The 22,940-nt window shown below is 39.6% G+C and overlaps 1 protein-coding gene across 2 annotated transcripts in view; it reads left to right on the plus strand.

Moving 5' to 3' along the window:
* The first annotated feature begins 9,997 nt into the window (after positions 1-9,997).
* LOC581277 (TPR repeat-containing protein DDB_G0287407) overlaps positions 9,998-22,940 on the plus strand; it is a 36,763-nt gene continuing 23,820 nt past the window's right edge. The window contains exons 1-6 of one of the 2 annotated variants that reach the window (XM_030978072.1): positions 9,998-10,304; positions 17,508-17,577; positions 19,152-20,501; positions 20,918-21,085; positions 21,911-22,044; positions 22,717-22,818. In XM_030978072.1, the coding sequence (XP_030833932.1) occupies positions 20,156-20,501; positions 20,918-21,085; positions 21,911-22,044; positions 22,717-22,818 (750 nt within the window). In that variant the 5' untranslated portion in view covers positions 9,998-10,304; positions 17,508-17,577; positions 19,152-20,155. The remainder of the gene's footprint in view (positions 10,305-17,507; positions 17,578-19,151; positions 20,502-20,917; positions 21,086-21,910; positions 22,045-22,716; positions 22,819-22,940) is intronic. The other variant, XM_030978073.1, reaches the window with a different exon arrangement.

Genomic DNA, 22,940 nt, shown 5'->3' on the forward strand with positions numbered 1-22,940 from the left:
GACGTCCTCTGTTCAACTATAGTCCATGGTTGTGCGTTGTATGGGTGGGTGTTGTGCTGTGCGTGTGTATGGGAGGATGATGTGCGTTGTTTGGGGTGGATGAGTGCTGTGTGTGTATGGGTGGGTGTTGTGAGTGCCGTGCATGTTTGTGGGTGGGTGCCGCGCGTGTGTTTGGATGGGTGTTAATTGTGCATGTTTGTGGGTGACTGCTCTACGTGTTTGTGGGTGAGTGATGTACGTGTTTGTGGGTGGGTGCTGTGCGTGTTTGTGGGAGCTAGGTGCCGTGCGCGTGTATTGGTGGGTGTTGTGCGTGTGTTTGAGTGGGTGTTGTGAGTGTTTGTGGGTGAGTGTTGTTCGTGTGGATGGATGGGTGGGTGTTGTTAGTGTCTGTGGGTGAGTTCTGTGCATATTTCTGGGTGGCCGGGTGCCGCGCCTGCATAGGTGGGTGACTGCTGTCTGTTGGTGGTTGATGTGCGTGTTTGTGGGTGAATGCTGTAGGTGTTTGTGGGAGGGTTCCGTGCGTGTATATGGGTGGGTGGGTGATATGTGTGTGTGTATGGCTGATTGTTGTGCGTGTCTAGTAAGTCCATGGTTTGTGCCTCAATATTTTTCAACATAACGTAGTACACAGTACCCCTATCCCTGCACCCCCCCCCCCCCCCAGAAACTCATCCGAAGCCAATGCACGAGCGGAGAGACATAGAGAGAAACAGAGACAGTGAGAAATAATGAGACACAAAGATAAAGAGAGAGGGAGATGAAGATATATAAAGATAAATACAGAGAGAGAGAGAGAGAAACAGAGAGAAAAGAAAGAGAGTGAGAGGTGGAATTTTAGAGAAGGAACCCTAACCGATACCGTGCGTCCCCGAAAAAACTATTCACTTTTGAAATGGCTGCCGAATAAAAAAAATATTTGATGTTGGGGGGAAAGTTTTATATGTATGGAAAGCTCATAAACTCAACTATTATATTTTGTATGACACCAAAAAGTTCGAAAATAATTCAGGTTTGGGTGAGCACTGCTCACTTTTGTAAAGGGAATGAACATTAGGTTGCGCAGGAATTAGCCATCCAATTTGTGAGGGGTAAATTCTTTGGAATGGAGGATGATATGACCAATTTATGATCGATTGTGATGAGTTTGGGTTTGCTGAGAGAAATTTGTGGTAGGGTTTATGTAAATTGAATATTCAAATACGGTTTGTTGACAAAAGGAATGTCCAAGATGTCGGCTAGTTATTGTTCAGGTAAATGGTAACTGAAATGTGGGGTGAAGGTTTTTATTCAAAGTCACAGATGTAAAAAAAAATAACAGTTTGTAACATAGACATTACAAGTACCATCACCTCATCCTGACTCCCATGAACACACCACAGTAGTTATAGCAGTGAGTAGGCGGACGGCCATAGGTTTTGTACACGAATATTTTCGTACTTATACTATTTCTAATTGACTCGTGTACATTAACTTTGACATAGTCTATTTTGGAGAAAAAACGGACTTATAACACGCGTGTCTATGGGTTTTGTTGAGGTCTTGACTTTTCGAATTTAATTAGGGATTTGTCATTTTGGACTGTGAGTTAAACACCAACGAGTCAACACGAATACTTTCGATATGTCCAAGCGTTACGCTTGTTCACTTTGCGATAGGACCTATAGTCGCAAGTTCGACATGAAGAGGCACGGACAGAATATACATCCTGATATGAAAGATCATGGGTACGAGACTGAAGATTCCAACGCTGGTGAAGAAGCTAGTGAAGATGATTTCTCCGAACCACCCTCTAAAAAGCAAAGAGTTGTAGAATTTAGCGATGAATCTGAAACAAGTGATTCAGAAAGGGAAGGAGAGGATGAATCCGAAACACCTGACATGAACCTGAGGACAACCCTGCTTATCAAGAATGGTTAGAACAGTCCATGACAAACACCGAGGATCTCAGGGACGAAAAATATCAAAAATATGTCTCCGATGGAATGGATGAAGAAGAAGCTAAATAAAAGGCTCACGTTAAAGTTCTATGGGCCGTCAAACGCAGCTTTTTCGATCTTTACTCCAACTTCTTGCAGCAGAACGTGTACCTTGGAAGAGCTGACATCAATCATGAAATTATGTCTGACCTCACGGAAAAAGTAGAAAATGGCATGAATCTTCGGAAAGCCGTGAAAAGAGTCTTAGCAAGACATGGTATACAATTCGAGGGGTTATTCCAGTATCAGGATGAGAATGACGATGATAGTGAAGAAGAGACGGAGACGGAGGGTGCAGATGGAAGCGACAACTAAGGCTTGACATCACCCTAACAAAGAACTTCGTAGACAACCCTAATAATAGATGGCAAATTTACTCTATTTCAACATGTTGTACATCAATCGACCTTTCTGCGTTTAAACGTGCATACCTGTACGGGTAAAAAAAAAAGAGAGAAAACTTTCTGTTATGTTTTAGAGATAGTTATTTATAAACACTAATTGTTTGCTGTACAACAGTTTTTACATATTTATTTATGAAATAATACAAAAATGTGACTTGGGTTCTATTTCTCTAGTTAAAAGTGTTTTGTATAGTTTATCTCTGTTCCCTGTTAACATGACTAAATTGCAATTCTTGTACTCAAATCTGTTTTGGATTGAAACGGAAACAAATATAGTCAAATAAAGTAAAATGTCCCTACTACGTAGTGTTTTATTTCATGGATGTGTATATTATACGTCACAAGAGTCGTACAACATACAACGTTTATCCAGAACGAATAGAGTAGAGATGGGAAAGTATGAAATATAGTCGAGATGGAGAAAGTATGAAATAGAGTCGAGATGGTGAAAGTATGAAATAGAGTCGAGATGGTGAAAGTATGGAATAGAGTCAAGATGGTGAAAGTATGGAATAGAGTCGAGATGGTGAAAGTAGGAAATAAAGTCGAGATGGAGAAAGTATGAAATAGAGTCGAGATGGTGAAAGTAGGAAATAAAGTCGAGATGGAGAAAGTATGAAATAGAGTCGAGATGGTGAAAGTAGGAAATAAAGTCGAGATGGTGAAAGTATGGAATAGAGTCGAGATGGTGAAAGTATGAAATATAGTCGAGATGGAGAAAGTATGAAATAGAGTCGAGATGGTGAAAGTATGAAATAGAGTCGAGATAGTGAAAGTAGGAAATAAAGTCGAGATGGTGAAAGTATGAAATAGAGTCGAAATGGTGAAAGTATGAAATATAGTCGAGATGGAGAAAGTATGAAATAGAGTCGAGATGGTGAAACTATGAAATAGAGTCGAGATGATGAAAGTAGGAAATAAAGTCGAGAAGGTGAAAGTATGAAATAGAGTCGAGATGGTGAAAGTAGGAAATAAAGTCGAGAAGGTGAAAGTATGAAATAGAGTCGAGATGGTGAAAGTAGGAAATAAAGTCGAGAAGGTGAAAGTATGAAATAGAGTCGAGATGGTGAAAGTAGGAAATAAAGTCGAGAAGGTGAAAGTATGAAATAGAGTCGAGATGGTGAAAGTATGAAATAGAGTCGAGATGGTGAAAGTAGGAAATAAAGTCGAGATGGTGAAAGTATGAAATAAAGTCGAGATGGTGAAAGTATGAAATAGAGTCGAGATGGTGAAAGTAGGAAATAAAGTCGAGAAGGTGAAAGTATGAAATAGAGTCGAGATGGTGAAAGTAGGAAATAAAGTCGAGAAGGTGAAAGTAGGAAATAAAGTCGAGATGGTGAAAGTATGAAATAAAGTCGAGATGGTGAAAGTATGAAATAGAGTCGAGATGGTGAAAGTATGAAATAGAGTCGAGATGGTGAAAGTAGGAAATAAAGTCGAGATGGTGAAAGTATGAAATAAAGTCGAGATGGTGAAAGTATGAAATAAAGTCGAGATGGTGAAAGTATGAAATAGAGTCGAGATGGTGAAAGTAGGAAATAAAGTCGAGATGGAGAAAGTAGGAAATAGAGTCGAGATGGAGAAAGTAGGAAATAAAGTCGAGATGGTGAAAGTATGAAATAAAGTCGAGATGGTGAAAGTATGAAATATAGTCGAGATGGTGAAAGTATGAAATATAGTCGAGATGGAGAAAGTATGAAATAGAGTCGAGATGGTGAAAATATGAAATAGAGTCGAGATGGTGAAAGTAGGAAATAAAGTCGAGAAGGTGAAAGTATGAAATAGAGTCGAGATGGTGAAAGTATGAAATAGAGTCGAGATGGTGAAAGTAGGAAATAAAGTCGAGATGGTGAAAGTATGAAATAAAGTCGAGATGGTGAAAGTATGAAATAAAGTCGAGAAGGTGAAAGTATGAAATAGAGTCGAGATGGTGAAAGTAGGAAATAAAGTCGAGAAGGTGAAAGTATGAAATAAAGTCGAGATGGTGAAAGTATGAAATAGAGTCGAGATGGTGAAAGTAGGAAATAAAGTCGAGATGGTGAAAGTAGGAAATAAAGTCGAGATGGTGAAAGTAGGAAATAAAGTCGAGATGGTGAAAGTATGAAATAAAGTCGAGATGGTGAAAGTATGAAATAAAGTCGAGATGGTGAAAGTAGGAAATAAAGTCGAGATGGAGAAAGTATGAAATAGAGTCGAGATGGAGAAAGTAGGAAATAAAGTCGAGATGGTGAAAGTATGAAATATAGTCGAGATGGTGAAAGTATGAAATATAGTCGAGATGGAGAAAGTATGAAATAGAGTCGAGATGGTGAAAGTATGAAATAGAGTCGAGAAGAAAAGTTGGTGATTAATCATGAAGCTGTTTGATCCGTCAATTGCGTTGCGAATATAACGATACGGCGTTACGGCGTAAACTGCGGATTTACGGCGTGTACGATATGTTTGCTGTACAATATAATAAATATCAAAATTCACATAGAAACACGTTTTTGTAAGACACATTTTGCTCGAAAAAAAAAGTCCAAAAAGAAAAAATCCCTAAGTAAAATTCATAAAGTCACAATCCCATTGATACACGTGTTATAAGTCAGTTTTTATCGAAAAAATTTACAAGTCCAAAATGACAAATCCCTAATTAAATTCGAAAAGGTAAGACCTCAACAAAACCCCATAGACACGCGTGTTATAAGTCCGTTTTTTTCTCGAAAATAGACTATGTCAAAGTTAATGTACACGAGTAAATTAGAAATAGTATAAGTACGAAAATATTCGTGTACAAAACCTATGGCCGTCCGCCTACTCACTGCTATAACTACTACTCACCACTGAGTCTACCAGGGAAAGTTACAATGCTACAATAATGCAATTCCTGTTCACTCATGCATAAACGTTTAGAGAGAATATATAAGTAGTATTTATTTCCATAGAAAAGCATATACAATGTAACAATATAACAATACAAAATAAGATAACAAGGAATCTTTCCTTCACATAGTGAATAGACATATTATAAAGACGTGAAAATCGTGGCCCAGGACGTTGACATTACTCAGGCAGGGCCTAACATGTAAACATATACATACAAACATATATACTTGTTCTAAGATCATTAGCAGTCAGAAGTATCAGTTATAATATGAAAAATTAATTATGGGGTTCGTTCAATCTAAAAATATAATAATATTTATGTAATGTAGAACGTAAGGGTAAAGTTTAGCGGAGAAGGAGGATGAAGTGGGAAAAGGGAGGAAGAGAGACATAGCAAAGGAGAGAGACGGAGAGAATGAATTTACAACAGATTTCTTGATTGCATCTCACGGAGAATAAGCTGTATCGTATTATACACACATTTGTTATAAAAGTTGACTTATCATTATTTAAAGAGTTCTCATGAATTTTGTAGTAAAAATTTTGGTCATTTGCTTCTAAATAATCACACATTTGAGTTGCTATAAAAGGTACATTGCATAGTTTACATTTATAGTTTATTCATAGTTTACAATTGATGATAAACTCGATTAAATTTAAAATCACTGATTTGTTTGTTGTTGTTAAAAGAATTAATGTCCAAGTATATATTTTGGTAGTTGACAAATACAATTGTAGCATCGAATTTCATTATTTAGTAATTGATTTGATAAAAATTGACACAAAATATACTTTCCAATTTCAATTCAGTCATAGACTTCAAACTATATAATTATATCGGTATATATCAATATCTAACATTCAGCTGTTATATTCGTGTCCTCCTGGTTCCTACACGTATTTTTCACATCTATAGGCTGTTATTGGAGGAGTGGAGGTAATGTCCATGCTGGGTCTTGTCTTGCATGGAAGATTGAAAATGATGACACTACAGCCATTTTTGAAATTTGATTTGACAGGGTTTTGGCGGTTACGTTTGCGTTAGCCATTTTGATTAGTGATTTAAGTGACTGAAAGTTGTGGTTAGTTAGTAGACCGCGACTCCCGACTTCGAATGCTATAAGGGATACATCAAAATTGCGGGCCGAAATGTCATGAATCAGGGGGGCATATTTATTACATTTATACTCATGGGCCTTGGAAATATTAAGGTCGAATGGGACAGTTAGTTCAAAGATGAGCAGTTTCTTTTCGTTGGGCCAGTAGAGAACTAGATCGGGTCGGTCAGTTGTTGGTATTACTTCTCGTGGGATAGTTGAGGATGCATGGGCATTGGGCTGATTGAGATCTACTATTATTTCGGGGTTGGGTGTATCGTTTACTGTTGCTTTTGTCTTGGTGAGGGCAGTGTGTATGACGTTAAGTACATTATCATGTCTCCAAGTGTATCGGCCTTGGGTGAGTTGCACGTTACAATAGTTCAGGACGTGCAACAAAGTTTCACGGTTTCCACATAGGTCACATTTATCGGAGACGTTTTTGCCCCAACGTACAAGGTTTGATTTGGTTGGGAGTGTGTCAATGCTTGAGTTCAGAACGAATTGCATTACTCTGCGCGGCACGTCAAAGATGAAACTGTTCCAGCATACTGACAACTCTTCCTCCAAGGTGAGAGCCAGTAGATTACCTTGGAGGACGAGTGTTTTCAGTTTCTCCTTCCAGGCTTTCCTGGTATCTTCCCTGAGATTAGATTTAACTGACTTTTGTGCTCTTTGGAGGATCTTTGGGTCTCTTATTTGTGTTTCTGTGGGGTTAATGTGTTCAACTATACGGGTGACAGTTTCGACAATTGGGAGCAAGATCGATTTCCGCTTAACCCACTGCCTTTCCCTTTCTACTCTAGAGGCTAATGCTGCTTGTACCTTGTCATCGCCTTTCAAGATGGATGATGTGTATGCAGTTGCTTGGCATTCCTTGTAAAGGACTGAGATTGGGGTTATGCCTAAAGTTTCCTTCAGGTATATGGCTATTGGGGTACCACATTGTGGGATTTTGGCCCATTCTTTAAGTTTCTTATTGGTGAGGGCATCAAGATTGTCTAGGGTTGTCTTAGTTAGATCATGGACTGTTAAGAGGAACCTAATTGAGGGCAAATAATATCGTTTGTAGATGGCTATTTTGTATTCTGGGCGTATCAGGGAACTTGAAATGTTGTGTAGATCTGATTTGACTTTTGATATGACATAATTGGAAATCTCTGTGTTGCTGGTATGGAAGGACACCAATGATCCAAGGAATGTATGAGGATCGTCAGCTACAGACCTTACTGCATCGTTCTCGATTTTGAATTGAACGGTGGTAGGGGTTCCAGAGCAAATGGAATGGGAGCGGCATTTGGTTGGCTTGAGCTTAAGGTTCATGGACTTAGCAAGTTTATTGATCTTGTTTATGATTCGTTGGTGAGTTCTAGAGTTGCGGGTTATGATATTGAAATCGTCCGCATATGGAGTAGTGATTATTTTAGTGCCATTCATATCATATCCATTTTGAATTTCAGATTGCAGGATTTCAAGGAGAGGGTTGAATGCCATTATGAACAGAGTTGGAGATAATGGGTCTCCCTGAAAGACACCTTTACATAGTTTGAACTGTTCAGTCTGCCATTCCGAGGTTCTCACAAAGCCTGAGAGATTGGCATAGAGCTTATGGAGATACTGACGGACCTGGGATGGGATCCTGAATCTCTCTAAGGAGAGTTGAATTAGTTCATGGGGAAGACTCCCGAACGCATCTTCTAGGTCGAAGAAGGTGACATGAGCTGTTTTGTTCTTCGAGCGGGCATGATTGAGAACCTCGGTAAGGCACTGATCTTCTATACATCCATTGATACCTTGTATAAATGCTTTCTGAGTACTGTTATCTACATAGCCGTTAACAGTTAGATACTGAGTGAATCGTCTCGAAAGGATCTGGTGGTAGATTTTGCTGACCGCTGATGTTAATGCGATCATACGGAAATTTGCAGGATCGTTTGTTGATCCTTTCTTATGAATCAGTGAGATCTTACTTCGAGACCATTCACTCGGTGGTTCTGGTTGGGATAACAATTTAGAGTACAGAGTTGCTAAGAAATGGTGGGTACAAGTGAGTTTCTTAAGAATACCATACGTGATACCGTCTGGTCCAGGGGAAGATGACGAAGACTTGGTTCTTAAGACGTATCGAATGTCTCTAGGTCTGATGGGGTCCATGTTGAACTCCTCTTGTTGGGCGGGAGCATCTGGTATCCAGCTGACCTTTGACGCATCCATCCTGGTGACGTTGGTATCATAGCGTGCAGAGAAGTACTTAGATGCATCAGCAGAGTTAAATGAAGGACCAACTGGGCGATCCCCAATCTTTGCCGTCACACATTTCTTACTGAAGTTCCAAAAGTTATTACGATACATCTTTTCCTGATGCGCAGTCGAAGCTGTTCTCTCCTCCTCCTCTCCCCGTCTTCGGAGACAGTCGTAAAGTTGTAGCGCGTCGAAAAACTCCGATCGGTCGGATTCGGTTGCATTTCGGTTAAAGGCCTTCTTACGGAGACTGTTTTTAATCCTCCTAGCCTCTTTCATGCATGATGATGTTTCTGTCTCCTTTGTTGTTTGCTGATTGGGGCGCTTGTTTACACAAACAAATTCATTGTGTGACAGTAAAAACTCTCGGACAATTGATTCAAAGGCAGTGTATGCTGCGGCCGGGGACAGTGAGTTTGTTGAAAGCTCTAAATGGGAAGGACCCAATAGGTCTTTAAGTTCATCATTGAGCTTAGACCATTCCTCTCTTGACAATAATGGGGTAGTGAACTTCGTAGTCATGGAGACGAGATCGGCTTTGTCGTCCTTGATCACTGCCGATTTTAGACTAGCAGTTTTAAGCGGTTGATAAGGTATGAATGACGCCTGAGTGTGCGGCTGTAAAGCTGACAGCAAGATGGCCACTCTAATCAAGCCGACACGGGCACAGAGTTTATTCACAAAGTAAGGAGTATGCATATTACCTCTTGGAGATTTTGTGGCCCTGTAAAGCTCTGTTATGTCCTTGAATATTGATAGTCCGTCTGGTGAGCTTTGAAATGATGAATGGAGATATGTTCGGGGTTGGCAAGCACAATTTGCACAGGCGATAATAACCCTACCAACCCTACATCTACGCTCCACTGATCAGAAAATCATGAATGTATCATATCACCCTCAATTTTGTAAGCTTCAAAGGATTAACCTCGCACAAATTGGAAGGCTAATTCCTACGCAACCTAATTTGCATACCCTTTACAAAAGTGAGCAGTGCTCATCACCCAAGCATGAATTATTTTCGGACTTTTTGGTGTCATATGAAAGTTGAGTTTATGAGCTTTCCATACATATAGCACTTTTCCCCCAGAATCATATATTTCTTTATTCGGCAGCCATTTCAAAAGTGAATAGTTTTTTTGGGACGCACGTTAGTTCCGACAAACCCGAATTCAGACTGGAGAGATAATTGCACATAGTTCATACACTGGTTATATTTTAAACTTAAAATTCGAATGATTACACTGCGTAATTATTTGCGTGTAGTAATTTGAATAACGTCACGACGTGTATCCACGTTTTTGACGGTCTCTTGCTTCCATAAACTTGTGCCTCCCGTACATTAATCACTATCCAAGGAACTATTTCTGCGCTCCATAACGAGCACTGCTTCCGGTGACATATTCTCTCTACCCCAGTGACTATCTATTGTTCTGCGGAATAACGAGACTATAACGCATATTTGTTTTCTTGGTAGTACCCCACTGCATGTGCGGTGACCGAATACATATGACTGTATGCGTTTTAACGATTCCTTTGCCTTATTTTGTTATTGAGCATTGAACTGAGCAGTTCGATGTTATTGTGTAGGCTAATGAGATCACAATGCGGAAATAGAGGAGACAAATGCAGGGGAGGTCTCATCGAGGAGGTGACAAAGAAGTCGGCCCAAACTCAAGCGGAGCCACTCTTTCATATAGGTCTCCAGGAATATATTGTAAGTAAGTATATGCTTTACACTAAATGTAAAAGGTCTGTCATATATTTCGGCACGACGTTATTTGTAGTGGATCCACTCACATATACGTGCGATGTGAGGTTACTTATAGATCATGTCACCGAAAAACTACACGCATATTTGCGATGATAATAAAGTGTTAAAAAAATAAGCCTGCATACTTTGCATGAGGCTCTAGAACTGTCTAGAATTTGAACTCTAGCCGTGAGTATAGTCTTTGCATATAGAATAGGGAAGTAACGGTAATGAAGGACCCTGCCAAGAGTGTCAAGTATTACAGACAAGAGCAATATACACTGTCGCTCATATAGTTGGAATATTTTTGTTTTACCCCAATTTATGGAATTATTTTTAAAATAATTAAAAAATAATAGATCTAGATAATAGTATACATTCTCAGATTTTATTGAATAATAATTTGATAATGTGTGTTTTGCGTGACTGCTAAAGCATATGTTTGCTACTATGCTTATCAACTAGGGGACCTACGCCCTTAAGTCATAAATGACAGTAATGAGGATTAATGCCCTACAAAAGGGCACTAATATAGCACATCGACACGGTTTTGATCCTGGGGCCTCACAGTTACGAGGCCATTGCTTTGTCACTGAACCATGACTGTACGCAGCGGGGGCTAGGGTAGGGGGCAGTTTCCATAAATAAATAAAAGAAAGAAAATGCAATACATTTTCGATAATATAATAATATTGCATTTTACCCTGGTCCCCAACATAAAAAAAATCCTCTGGACGGCCATGCATTATGGCTCAAGGCAAAACACACATTGTCAAATTATTATTCAATAAAATCTGAGAATGTTTACTATTATCTATATCTATTATTTTTAAATTATTTTTAAAATAATTCCATAAATTGGGGTAAAACTAAAATATTCCAACTATATGAGCGACAGTGTAGAAAGACCCATTATTGCTCAAATATGTCATTACTAGTATTAGTATAATATTAGGTGATCTGCCGCGAAGCTTGACAAAGCACCTTTTGAATTCGTCAGAATCTGATTTTATTCTTCTTTCCTTCTGTTTAGATTTTTAGCCATTATTGACCTAAATTTAGCTCATAGACGTTCGTTAAACCTCAAAATTCTCGCTACCCCAAATAGCGATTCTGCCGAGATCCGGGGAAAATCCTGAAAACGCGCATTGCATTATGGGATAGCTTTTCGACATTACAGCTTCCTGTGCAGGCGGCGCGATAGCGCAAACGTAAAACGCCGTCGCCACACAACGTGTATGCACCGAATATGTCGTCTGCTCGGTCTTGTTTTTTTTCCGCAAATATTTCAACGTTTATTTGAACATTGCATTCGTTGTTTTTTGCGTCTTTTGACATCAGACGATGGTTTTCTTTTGTGAGGCTGCACAGTGCTGGGCTCATGATTCCAAGCGTAAGAACCCTGAAAAATGGGGGTGGATGAAGGCCGTGACTTGGGATGGGACTCTATACCGGAAGTTGTAGTGACGACCCGAGAGAGTGAAAATTACCTCGTCTCGCGAATTTCGAGATTTTCGTACCTATTTAGGGTAGCGAGAATTGACAAACGCGCGCAAATGCAAATATTGCAAAAAGTGGTAAAAAAAAGTATCTATTTTGAATTCACTAATACTCTTCAGAATGGCTATGTTAACCTGAATTTTTCTTTCATGGTCTGATAGAGTATAAAATGGAGATGCAATTTCATGTATCACGTTTGCTTTTAGAATATTTTGACGTCAATATAGTGCCACTCAAAGGAAAACAATTGAATTTAATTCGATTAGGTAATATTTGTCGTTGTCGTCTATCCCTACTCTGATGTCTCCTACATTTTATTTTAGCTGGGATTTTTCTCTACATTATTGTATGATTCAATTTTGATCAGAAGACGGGATCAAGGTCTCCCTACCTTCTCTCTTTCTCTCTCCCCACCCCTCCCCCTCTATTTCTTTCTTTCTCCCTCTTTCTCTCTTACTCTCTCATAGGTTATAATGATAGGCAGTTGCGTAGCGTGGGCTCAGTCATGGGTCGGGGTGGGCAGGGTATCAGTCTTTAGTCTACTCGACGGCCCAAAGGCAGCAGAGTTTCTTTTAACGTCGGGGGGGGGGGGGGCACCAACCCAAAGGGCACATTTGGGGGAGGGGGACGCGCACCTGAAAAGGTTTATCTCGAAGTGGAAAAAGTATGAATTTTAAACCTTGGTATATACCCCTACTGCATTATCAGGGATGACTTTAAAGATTTTATCTTTACGTGGTCCAACATAATTCTTCGCCATCATGCTTTTTCAGTTGAGTGTGATGGTCTGAAGCGAGAGAAGTGAGTGAGCTTATCAAAATTGACCTATTAGGTCTTATAATAAGATGAATTTACCGATCCTGATGGGGTTGTAAGCACAATCTCATGATGAAAGAATGAATAAGAACTTTATTTTGAAGTTAATTAATGAGATGAATAATAAATGCGGGAAATTAACGAAAAATTGCTCTCAGTTGATTAAATAAAGGACACATAGGGAGGCAATTCCAATTTTTTCCCGGGGATATGAGGGGTGATAAAAGAGTAATTCTTGTCATAGCACGTAATGGTAATCATATATCTTTTTGACAATGACAATTAGTTAATGTATACGCAGTAACCTTTGTTTTTTTTTTCTTTTTCTTTACCTCTTCAGAGGGACTTTATGATTCCATTTCAAAATACATATAGACTATTTGCAAAACAAGTAAAACGAAACATGAATTATATACAAGATCAACATAATTTCTGAAACGGATCATTATAACATTTCTATTACTTTCTTAACTTCTTCATTAATCGAAGTATTTTATATTTTCTTTGTATTTCAAATAAAATTTCAATGATGAAATGAAATTGTTTATTAACCTCTTATGATTGGTTGGTACTTTCCCAAAGTTCCGCTCTACGTAATCTGTGTATATTACAAGTTGTGCATAATTTATCAAGAAATTAAGTAAAGTAAATGTTCTATTTTAAAGATGAAATATAATTCTTGATATAATTTTCCAGAAAACGTAGAATGCTCAATACTTTCTTTTTCACGACAAATTTCACGTTCGTTAGACTGTACGATTTTCCATGTAAAGAGATTATCTTTAGAGGGTAAGATCCTATGAATTAATGTGAAGTTATATGTTTGATATTATTTTCTCTTATCTTATTAAATTTGAACTGAAGTATAGCTTTCAAAACAAATGTTTCTGGCAGACCTAACAAATTTTGACAAAAATGGAAACCAACTTTCTCTTTTTTCTTTTCTAGCATCAAATTATAGTAACTTTTTGCTTTAGTATATTCAACGTTTATAACATCTAATGTTGTCTCAACCATTGGGTTAGAAAACTCCGCCATTTTGTCTAACCCTTCGTATTCTTCGACACTTTCATTGTGATGGTAGGTATAGGGAACTTACTACACAAATCTGCTCCGATTCTTTGAAACTAGATGTGGCTCATCGGATGACCGCAAAAGGGCACACTTTGTAAGGAACATTTGGAAATTTCGGTAAAAAGGTGCCCTGTTCAAAGGGCAAGTTATAATAAGGAAAAGGGACATTAATCAAAGTAACAAACGGGACTTATCATATTCTAAAGGGAGCCTATTATCAGGGTTTAAAAAGGGGGTAAAAGGGCAATTATTAGAAAGAAAAGGGGGCATTAGTCAGAAGGGCAAAAGCCACCTATTTGAAAGGAAAATGGGCACTTATCATATCAGAAAATGGGCTATCATCAGAGATGAAAAGGGGCACTTACTACAAAGGAAAAGGGACACTTGTCAAAGTACAAGGCGCACATATCAGATTTAAATAGGGACACTTATCAAAGGGAAGGGGTGCTTATTAGGAGAAAATGGAACATTTACCCCTCGTAAAAAAAGCACCTTTGGGTTACTTGAAAAAGAGAAGGTCTAGTTTTATTTCTCTCTTTCTTTATTTGTTTCTTTAATTTTCTCTCTTTCTTTCTTACTTCTAATTCCTCCTTTTTTTTCCTTCTTTTTTTAACTTAATTTTTCTTTCTTTCTATCTTTCGTGCTTACTTTTATTTTCTGGCTTTCTTTCCTTTGTTTCTTTTTTGTTCATTTTATATGAAATGAAACGCCCAGTAAAATCATATGTGGCATAGAGGGTTATTCAACTTATATTGCACCAAAACATTTCCCTTGAACTATCGTAATGTTTATTTTTCATCCCTAAAAGCAGAATATCATAGCTTTATCAAAAAAGGAAACACAGCATCTGCACAGATAAAAACATGCGATATCCTGTAGACCTGCAGTTAACATGTTATTTCCTGTTATTTTGAACTAACATGAACTTTCTTTTCTCATCATGGAGTCGAGGTCACCTCAAATAATCTAGGGACCAACATAATCTATACAAGGCCCAGAGAACTATTATAAAACAGAATATACACTGTTGGTCTTAAAGGTGGATTTAAAAAAAAAAAACCAGTTTATGGAATGATTTTGACAATGATTTATTCTTAATAGACTTAGATTCTCAGATTTTATTGAATAACAGTTTGCAAGTGTTTGTTTTACGTGACTGATAAAGCATGTGTTTACTACTATGCTTATCAACTAGGGGACCTACGGCCTTAAGTCATAACTGACAGTAATGAGGATTAATGCCTCACAAAGAGCACTTGACTTGTATAGCTGATCGACACACTTTTGGCCCTTAGGCCTCATGGTTACGAGGCCATTGCTTTGCCACTAAATCATGACTGTACGCAGGGGGGGGGGGGGGGCTAGCGTAGGGGGAAGCCTCCCACAAATTAGAGAAATCCAAAGAAACCGCAATAAATTATCAATAATTCATTGCATTTTGCCACGATCCCCAACATAAAAAATCATCTGTGTGGCCATGCCTTGAACCATAAAGCATGATCGTATAAAAGATTTTTCCCTACTACTTCGACTTTTATTACTATTACTACTGCTATTACTACTACTATAACAACTCCTTTGAATATTACCAAACATCTGAATGGTGTCTTGTTTTTCTAGACTACGTACAAGCTAAAATGCCCTCTCCCGATGAACTGATTATTAACGTGGACGGCTGTCATATGTGATGAACAAACATAATGATCATTATGATAACAGCCATCGTTATGACGACAACTTTGTGCGAATTGAGAAGCGGAGAAAGGGGCGAGGGTGAAAGATATGTTGCAATTGGCCATTATCATAATGTAATAAAATCATAATAACTATTATTCAAGTCCAATTTCTGCTATTTACTTTTCTTTTTTTGCTTCAATAAGACAGACATGCCAGTAACAACCGAGATAACATATTGCAATTTATCGAGCTTTAGTTGATGTATTTTAATCAATAAGTTGTTGTTTTTGTATGATCTTATTCTGATTATGTATACTATTTTAGGCATTTCCTGCTGCATTTCTTGTAGTAGGAAGAAAAGACTTGCGGGTTATAAAAATTTCACATACCTTTTTTTTTCTTTTTCCTTTTTCCTGGCAATTTCGGGTTCTGCAGCATGGGAAGCCGATTTCAGTTTTGCATACTTTGTATTCTATGTTGCCATTCTATTGTACCTCCTATTGTATGTTTGAAATGCCAACTAAATAATAATTAACAAAAAATACAATGCATGAATCTTTGTTCAGTGCCAGGTTAGAATTATTTCAATTACCTGTTATGAACAATTGTTTTTCAATAGTCACAAAGCAAAATTGCATATTGGATAGACCGAACAAAGAATTACATGTACATTAATAAGGAATTATTGGTCATTTCGGAGTGGGTGTGCATGAGTAGGTTTGGCGGTGTGACTGAGGCATAATTGTGTCTATTCCACCACTCCCCCCCCCCCCCCCAACAAACACTTATGCGTAAAGCGCCTCAGTTACAACGCCATTCTGACTCAAATCCAAGTTACACCTGATTCACACAGACCGATTCGGGTAATGTAACGCTTTATTCGTTCTGTTGCCGAAGTAGTGTCAGTCTCACTGGATAGTTTCAATGATCGTACAGTATATGGAGGAAGATACTTGTTCAGAGATCGGATATGTACCCTTTTTCACGACCCTGGGAAATTGTATGACATCATTAATACTTCCTGGCAATCGTAATAGGGCGCAAACACCAACTAATTCTGTTTCCCACTCATGCCTTCGCGTGTTGAGTCGACAATGATCAAAACGTCCTAATTTCATTACCTATCGGTGGAAGCCGTTTTCATACTCGGAGCGTGCAGTGACAAAATAAAAACATTTCCGTAATGAGGTGCCTCACTTGGGCACTTTCGTGGCTCAAACAAAATTCCTGAAGACTGTGATGCGGTTAGAGACAACTCTGGCCAGTTTGCGGACTCAAGCTGTGGAAAATGAGATAATATAAACCATTTCAAAGTATACAAATACAACCTAACGTAAGTCTATGATTTCATTGATCAATTAAAGTCATTGTCATCTTTGGTTCTCGCTATCTAAATTACATTCTGAGCCGATGAATTACTTTTTGCTTGTAGTGTGTGTGTGTGTGTGTAATTGGGTTTTTACAGACGTGTATCAATCAGATATGATTATTTACGTCTGGGGACCGACTTTTAACGTCACCATCCGAAAGACGTGACTCAGTTTCGAACCTGCGTCCTCGGCTGAAATCAGTTTGTAACTTCCACTGTTAGCTGGATTACAGGCGCACGCCACAACGCCTGGTGGCAGATCCAAAGATCTACACGTAGGGGGCGCGTGTATGGCAGGCATTTGATGGTAAAGATATCGAATTTGAAGGGGAAAATCGCTCCTTTTGATCATCGAGAATAATTTGATCAATCATAAAGCGAGAACTAACCACTTCACCATCAAAGAGATCAACCCCAAGCATATGTTGCATATTTTGTGTAAATCATTTTCTATCATGGTTTAATATTACGTGGCTGTCACAACATGTACAATACTATTTTAGTGATAGGATATTCAAAACTAATTTTAATTTCCTATCTCCATGGCTGGATAAGGGCTAGAATAGAGCAGAATATTTCAATTTTACAACTTTATTTAAAATTCATGACGGTGTATCCTAGATAACTTGATTTAGATCAAAATGTTTCCCGAAGGGAGTTGTTTCTCAAGAGCAATGTTCATTAAATGCTTCATGAATTTATTTGTACATCTTCTTCTCTGGTTTGATAACACAGAATTGAGATAACGTCAGAGAGAGGTCACAGCAAGAAGGCGACTTCACCTCCACAATGGCAGCTTATTCTAGTAAGTTTATGCACCCTACCCCCAGCGGCCTGTATCTAAAATGATCACAAAGATTTTCGAGAAATTAAGCGAAGGGCATTTTCACAATACCCGATTGTGTATAAATAGTTATATACCATAGAAATCATGAAGAATTTAAGTAATACGTCATTGTCATCTGTTTCACCATTTCACTTGATGATGGACAAGGAATTGCCTTATCTGTGATTTCCGGAAAGTCTTTGCGACCGCATTATTTCTAAAAACGAAATAATTGATGAGTGTACAGTTTTATGCAAACGGGGGAGACAATGATGTTGTGTAAAAAGTTGTAATCCGCTTAGTATCATGAAACAGAAAAATAAAAAACATAAATGCTGAGAAAAGAGGATATATTTACCCTCGGGAAATCAAATTTGATAATAATATCACTTTGACGGTGTACTCGGCTTTGCCATAAAGTGCGGAGGGGGAACTTGAAAGAACGAAATGATTTATTCAGTTTGAAAAGGCATACACAACTGCAAAACTGTACCCATGGTATCAAAGATAGAACTCCTTTAATTTTTCTACGTCCGTATGAAGTCTGCTAGGTTATCAGTTATTCAGCCGATCGGGGTTAAACGTTGCAATACAATGAATCTCATGATTATGTATTGGGGCAGTCGTATGCTACGTTTACACTATGTTCCCGGCGGCCACGGCAACCACGTTTCAGGCCACCGTGGACGAAACGGGATTGACGTGACACAACGCGGGGGACCGTATGGGCAAACGTGACAGGCCGTGATTGCCGTGGATACCGTGTCAGATTTTTAAACTGTCAAAAAATTTGCCACGGCAGTCACGGTGCGGATGAGAAACCTAGTAGGCCGTGATAAACCGGGGTGAACGTAACAAAACGTGACAGTCCGTAATAGGCCGTAACAAAACTTGGGGGTGGTCCGTAGTGGGACGGTTTAAGCGCCCGGCACGCTACGGCGCGTTGCGTTCTACTACGGTCTGACACAACGCGAGGTCTCAGAATACCATGATTGCTATTGCTTAGGAGACCTTCTTTTTATACCGCCGACACAAACGTGCTCCAAAGCTGCCCTGCGTCCACGTTTCATCCGTACAAAGCCTTGACAGAACGTGAAAAACGTGTCAGACCTTGATCAGAACGTGGGAAACGTGAGGGACCCCATCAGAACATGAGGGGCCGGGAGGGAACGTTCTGGCATCCGTGGTAGAACGCGGGCCAAACCGTAGTGCGCCTTGGAGCCTCCGGGATTCAGCATCCCCTTCCCCCTACGGCCCGTCACGGATACCTTGGAAGCCCGTAAGAAAACTTGGCAAGACGTAACAAAACTTGAATCCAGAGATAAAATTGGTCTAAATCCTACGGCGCACTACGTTTCGGGCAAACGTGGCTGCCGTGGCCGCCGGGAACATAGTGTAAACGTAGCATTAGATGCCAATTTTAGCACGATCAATTATTTGGTACATTTACTATTTTGTAGAGTTAAGCATACGTTTTAATTCAAAATGAACCATTGTAATCTTAATTACGGTCTTTTAATTATACTTCTGTTGTATATTTATCGCACTATCAGAAGCACCACCAACTATCTCCTTCGACGAGTTTAACGGGGATGTCTTTCCAAGAGAGAAGGGCCTACCCTACAACATGAACGCTGGTCATGGGGGCGCTGCAGCTATCCTGCTCCACACCCACCAACGTCAGTCCACCACCCAAAGCCAGCTGAGTCTGATTCAATCCGCTTTCAACTCGAATTCGTTCAACACAAAGTTGATTTCGACATCAGTGGTAGGTATCCCTGCAATTAAGGATAATGTACCCTATTCGGCCTCTATCTCCAGGGATCTTCAAACGAATCGAGACGGGGATCTGATCATGAAGATGAGAGATGGAAGGCACAATGTGACTTTGTTTTCCAATCAGGCCATCTTTACCCGCGGAGGGCGCTTTCCGCAAAGGGAATCATCTCCAGAAGGTACCCTTGTAATAAGCCTCCAGGAGCTCGGATTTGCTTCCATCGCGGATGCCGTCGAGGATACGGCATCTTTCTTGATCGGATGTAGCACATCCAGATCTGACGAAAACACACCTGTCGCTTGCTGCTATCAGGTAGACATTTGGAAGAGTGGAGATGACTGGAAGTTGGACGCTGTCCCTGGTGGAAAATGTGGGTTCAGTGAGATGACAAATAAATGGAAATTCGACATGAACCAGGACGGTGGTGTTAAGATCGAAGGCCCTCCAGAAAGTCACTTCGTGTTCTTCTGCAACCGAAATTACTCTGGGGATGTAAACGAAGGCTCGCCTTGTGGAAAAGTGTTTTTCGCTCAGACGCACAACGGTGAACTCAGCACGACTCTTGTACCCAAGATCCGCACGCACTACGGCCGAGCAATGTTCTTACTCTGCTCCAGGTCGAATCCTGACACTAACCTTGTCACATCGGCGTTGTATTTCGTGGCGCCGATGTAAAACAAGGTTGGTGTGTACTACATCGCGGAAAGCACAGATGAAACCTCACTGGCAACTCCAGCCCTGTGGTTGGTAAGTAAGAAGATTGGGAAGTTAGCAGTGAAGATGAAACCAGACCTAACCGGTCCCTGTCGGTACGCATTCATCTCCAATGCACCAGAAGACCTTGATGACCTCGAAAAGAGATGTCTTCAGAACGATTGCATCGCGACCGGCGCTGATGCCCCCTTGCGAGGTCATCTTTCAGTCGATGAAGGTTTCCTGAACATCTGGACGGACAGACGGGTCGAAATCAAGGTCGAGTCGGGCGCCGATGCTGTCGAAGTCGTGCGGGAATCTGAGTTGGAGGAAAAGTCAGGACGGTTCATCTTCAAGAAAGACGTTTCCAGAGAAATCAATAAAGGAAAGGGTGTAAAGGTTTTCAGGGCGAGCGTTGCCTTACAAAACAAAGGTAAGAGGAAATATTGTTGGAAATTTCCTGTTGCTAACATTTCAATGATTGAAAATTCAAACCAAAATTTGTTCAAAGAAGACCCGCGTTGCCAAACACAATTAGTTTTTGAAAATCATTCCTGTGAAAATATGATCAGTGTATCAATTAAGTCATTTGTGTCAGTAGCGTGAGGTCAGACAACGGCGTCGCTAGTTCATCAAGGAAACCATACATCTCATCAAATTAAGAGATATGGTTGTACCTGTTTAAATTACATGTATTCCCGCAAATATCTTGCAGCGAAAAAAAGGTGTGTCTGTGGAAATGGCGGGTTCGCCATGTTAAGTCGTGACAATAGTAAGATTTGAGTGAAGATAATACTGTGCAAATATTTACAAGCGTTCTCACAAAGTATTCTTACAAATATATTGCAGAGAGAAGAGATGTGTCTGTGGAATTGGCTGGTTCGCCATGTCGAATTAGTACGCAGAAACCAGGTGTGCACTTCGCTATCAACTTCGGGGGCCCAGCCTACGAGAACGAAGATGGAGTCGTGTTTGATGACGGACGATCTGCGATAGCCTCTATCTGCTCAGATTCCGGTAAGAAAATCGATTGTGTCATCAAATAAGATGATGTTTTGATTTAGGTTTAGAGTCTCTCTCTCTCTCTCTGAAAAATGATAGATGGTGGAAGAAATAGCCCATATCCCTGATGATTGGCACAATGAAAAAGATATTGTCACACGCCCAAGCATAGGCGCTCAGAGGTCATTTCTTGCAGCTCCAAATCATCTCCTCTCACGTATAATCTCTATGGGAGGCAATTCTTTTAATGTCCCCAAAATTTGACCTTTAACGGAGTGCGACTCCCGTCCACATGACTATCTCTATACCTATTCCGTTATTAAGTGTTACATGTTATAGGCTACAGTACAAGAGCAACCCAAAGGAAAAATATTTTCACAAAATAAGAATCAATCTTGCTATATGTTTTAATGACAAATTAAAATACCAAGCGCTTGAATTTATTTAACTCATCGCACTTCTTTAACTAACCTACGGTTATAACAAAAATGGAACGATTTAGAGTTTTTTAAATTCAGGATTTGTAATTTATCAAGATCAAAAACTCTGCCCTAATGGTGACCCATGCTTTTCCCGGGACAATTGCTCAGGGCTGTATGTCGCCAAAGGTATAGGATTAGAGTAAGGGTTCAGTTTGCAACCGGGTAGTAGGTACGGTCTAGAGATAAAGTTGGAGTTAAATATAGTGATTCGTCAAGGTTCCGAGTTATATGAACTGACGGAACAGCGATAATGTTGCAAGATCTTGTGTCGTTCAGCCGTTCCCGTAGTAGATCTCTTAGATGCTTAGCGAAAACAATATCCTCTTTCTTTCCAAACACTTAATGAAACACGTTGCAGATGGATGTTATTACGGCTGCCATATTGATCAATTGAGGAATTATCCCCAAGTGGTCGGAAACACAGAAGATGGACCGTTGTACACCACTTTCATTGGGAATCGACCAAGCCAGACTGATTCTGTAGAGTTCAAGGTAAGACTTGCTTCTGGTCGGCTTACTTCGAATCATCGGGTCATCGCGTCGGGTCGGGTGGTCGCGTTACACGATCTTTTTTTAAAACAGTCCCCTTTATTCACAAAATGTCAGGAGTAATGTTTGTGAAATAGCCCCTCTCTTATACAAGTGGTCTGGTCAAATATACCCCAAAACTTTTGAAAACCCTACGGCAAATATACGAAAGGTCGCATGATCTTCCGTTTTCGGTTTACTAAAGGTCGTGTTAAGAAATTACATGAACGGACACGATGGGTTGGTGATTCGAAGTGACCCCTTTTAAACTGTTAAATATAGGCAACGCCTTTATCACTTATCGATCTGCTACGAAAGAAAGTCCTAATACTGCAGGCAAATAAGCAAATGCGAGGCAAACTTGTAGGGTATTGACTATGTCTTGTTTCTTCAAATATTACTCCTCTCGTTACTATTCGTTTTGAAATTTCTTTGACTAGAAAGTAGTCAAGGATATTAGTCATAGTTTTATCTCTACCTATTCGTTTAATCATCAGCCAAATTATTGAGCTAATTAAATACTTTTATGACCATGTCAAAATGTAACCTTTAGCTTTTACTGTCAACTTGTACTTGTGTAAAAGTGAAAATTATTTATCCATTTCATATTCATTGATGCTATCTTCTCAATTTCAGATCCCAGTACCCGAAGGGAGGTTGATCGTCACACTGTTCACGATGTCCTCGGGTTTAGATGACGTCACAGTTCTAGTGAACGGAGCGGATGTGTCAACTCAGGTAATGTTCGTTGCACGTGATGCGTCATTCCCATTACGCTATTCCTGCGCTATTATTTGCGCTATTTAATGCGTTAATCGAGCCTGTGGACGCAATTACCTCTCACACAAGATATTATCAAA

This window comes from Strongylocentrotus purpuratus, unplaced genomic scaffold (assembly GCF_000002235.5).
Source record: "Strongylocentrotus purpuratus isolate Spur 01 unplaced genomic scaffold, Spur_5.0 spur5_scaffold_1, whole genome shotgun sequence".
Lineage (NCBI taxonomy): Eukaryota > Metazoa > Echinodermata > Echinoidea > Camarodonta > Strongylocentrotidae > Strongylocentrotus > Strongylocentrotus purpuratus.